At 39.8% G+C, this 2,769-nt stretch overlaps 1 protein-coding gene across 3 annotated transcripts in view; it reads right to left on the bottom strand.

Moving 5' to 3' along the window:
• Positions 1 to 847: 847 nt before the first annotated feature.
• APTX (aprataxin) overlaps positions 848 to 2,769 on the bottom strand; it is a 17,624-nt gene continuing 15,702 nt past the window's right edge. For all 3 annotated transcript variants that reach the window (XM_006758595.2, XM_015560580.1, XM_006758596.2), the window contains 2 exons: positions 2,217 to 2,320; positions 848 to 1,476 (listed from right to left, as the gene is read on the bottom strand). In XM_006758595.2, the coding sequence (XP_006758658.1) occupies positions 1,322 to 1,476; positions 2,217 to 2,320 (259 nt within the window). In that variant the 3' untranslated portion in view covers positions 848 to 1,321. The remainder of the gene's footprint in view (positions 1,477 to 2,216; positions 2,321 to 2,769) is intronic.

Genomic DNA, 2,769 nt, shown 5'->3' with positions numbered 1-2,769 from the left:
ACATCCCCAGTAGGAGATGTGCAGGAGGCAGCTGATCGATGTTTCTCTCTCATCGATGTTTCTAACTTTCTATCTCTCTCCCTTCCTCTCTGTAAAAAATCAATAAAATATATTAAAAAAAAAAAAAAGAGATGTCAAGTAGGCGTAACATGTTCTCAAAAAATTAGGGTTGACACGCAGAAGAATTTTGAGTCAGAGATTTTGCTGTTTTTGGCACGCACTCACAAAAAGGTTGCCCACCCGTTTTAAGGGGAAAATGACGCTGTGGGGCTCTAGGCAACTTTTTCATTAAACAACTATCTTTTCATGTATCAGAAATTACTTTGTGACTGTTAGCTAAACTGTTAGCTTCAACTACCTAGGAGAGATGCCTCAAACAAATGAACTTTATTTTCAAACAGATTCAAGCAGGCCAGCAAGACTTACTCAGTGAACTGTGATGAACATATGGCTGAGTATTTCCTCACCATCCAGGAGCACCTGATAACTAGAAGAAAGCCCCATCCCTCCACCCACTCACCTAGCCTGTTTGCTCAGAGTGAAGGAGAACTTATGAGATAGACTTCCTGAGAAGGCAGTACTTGGGTGGTTTGGGATAGAAAAATATGAAAGGGACAGAAGGATCTAAGCCTCTCCATGAAGAAGCGAAAGAGAAAGAATATTACAGAACAGATTAAGATCAGAGAACAAATACAGCATAGGAAATATAATCAGTAATATTGTAATAACTGATGGTGCCAGCTGAGTACTGGAAATATCAGGGGGAACACTGTAAAGTATATGATTGTCTAACCACTATGCTGTATGCCTGAAAGTAATACAAAATAATATTGGAAGTAAACTGTAATTGAAAAAAAATTTTTAATTAAAAAAGATCAGAGAACTAAACCAATCAATGCCTTCAGGATATACAAGAGACCCCTCCAGCTGGTCTGAAGAAAGGGCATCTCGTGCCTCCGGGAGGGAGGATAAGTACAAGGAACAGAAACATACTGGTATTATCTGCCCTCTACTTCCATATCCTGCATTGCTCCCATTAGAGCTGATGTGGGTCCTGGAGATAGTGGTCAGGCCTATCCCAGCCACCCTCGCCCAACCAGAGAACACATCCATGACAAACCCAAATCCCTAATTCCTGACCTATTTTGAGTCACCCCACATTTTGCCACTCAAGAATAGAACAAAATTTGTTTTAAAAAAAAAAAAGCCTGTATTTTTAATTTAAGAAATAAGTAAAAGTTCACAGGCAATCCAGAACAGGTGCCAGGAGTCTGCTCTAAACAATCACCATACTTGCTGCAGAAGTTCAGGTTCCACACAATCACTTGGGCCAGTGCTTCCTGAGATGCTCTTTCAGCTGAGGAATGGAAGGCAGCAGCTGCTGGCACTCATGACAACGCAGGGGCAGCTTCAAGAGCTCTGGCATACCATCTCGGACAGTCACTCTGCCAGCCTCTTGTATCATCTTGATCACAGCTGCAAGCAAGGAAAAAAAGTTCAGAGCCCAGATACTCTGGAAAGCCAATACAAAGGAAAAAAAATGTGACCCCAAATAAATATATGCCAGGTATCCTGTAAATTTGAGATTAGACTCATTGCTGGGGAAAGGGGCTTAATCAAATTCTCAATCTGAGCAACCTATTTTGGATATTACATTCCACTGAGATACATTCTAAGCAATCCCTGTTACTATGTCAGAGCCTTATCACAGTGCTTTACCACTAATTGACCCTTGGTCGATGGCAGCTGTCACTGTTAATCCCCCAGCATACTTAAGTTCCACAGAATGTACACTGGGAAATGTTCCTCTACACACACGCCCTTCCCCTGTTAATTAACCACTCCTAACACGAGGTAGACCCATGTTCCTGCTCAGCTGATGGCAGAAGAGACATAGAAGTGTTCCGAGCTTTCATATCTACGAACTCCAATAATTCTCAGAACAATTTTTAAGTACCCTGGTATTATAATAAAACACCTTTCTGACCCTGATATAACAGCTTTCTAGGTCTCCAAAGATGGCTGCTCACAGCAAAGTGACAATCCCACTACAATTCAAATAATCCAGTTTATTTTAGTGGGGCCCTCTTTATAGGGAATATAAAGTTAAATAGGGGTTTTTGAGACCAGATTGTTATTTAGGGAAATAACGGAGTCAAGTATTAAGAATAGCTGAGAAAATGAAACAATTGTGAAAACCAAAGAATACTATTTACCTTGAGATTCTAGGAAGTATTCTGTATTAAAAGAATTCCAATGTTTTTTGTTTTTAAGGCACGGAGAATCAAAATCCTGGCTGATCACATGAAGGTGTACATGGCTAGTTGAGGGGGGGGAGGGAAATAGACGATTAAATACATGAAAGACTATGGTTAAATTAAAAGGACAAACAGTAAAAGTATGGATATGTAAAATATTGACTGTTTCCATTTAATTCAATTCATTCATTCACTTAAGAATATGTAATGCTCATTATCTACTTACTAGGGCCACACACTGTTCTAGCACTGGGAATTTAGCAGTGAACAAAATGGGAAAGACCTCTGTCCTTACAGAAATTATATTATCATGAGGGGAGACAAATAAAGTATAAGTAAACCAATAAACAAGAAGATTCAAATAACAACATTGCTTAGAAAATAATAAAACAGAGAAATGTAATAGAGAGTGCCAAGGGGGTAGAGGTTGCCTCTTTAACTAGCTTAGGGTGTTCAGGGAAGGTCTCTCCCAGGCAGTGATTGAGCTGAGAAAGCAGTCAGGCAAGCAAAG

Source organism: Myotis davidii, unplaced genomic scaffold (genome assembly GCF_000327345.1).
Source record: "Myotis davidii unplaced genomic scaffold, ASM32734v1 scaffold534, whole genome shotgun sequence".
NCBI lineage: Eukaryota > Metazoa > Chordata > Mammalia > Chiroptera > Vespertilionidae > Myotis > Myotis davidii.
The sequence above is the reverse complement of the archived record's forward strand: the minus strand, read 5'-3'. Positions and strand labels throughout refer to the sequence as shown.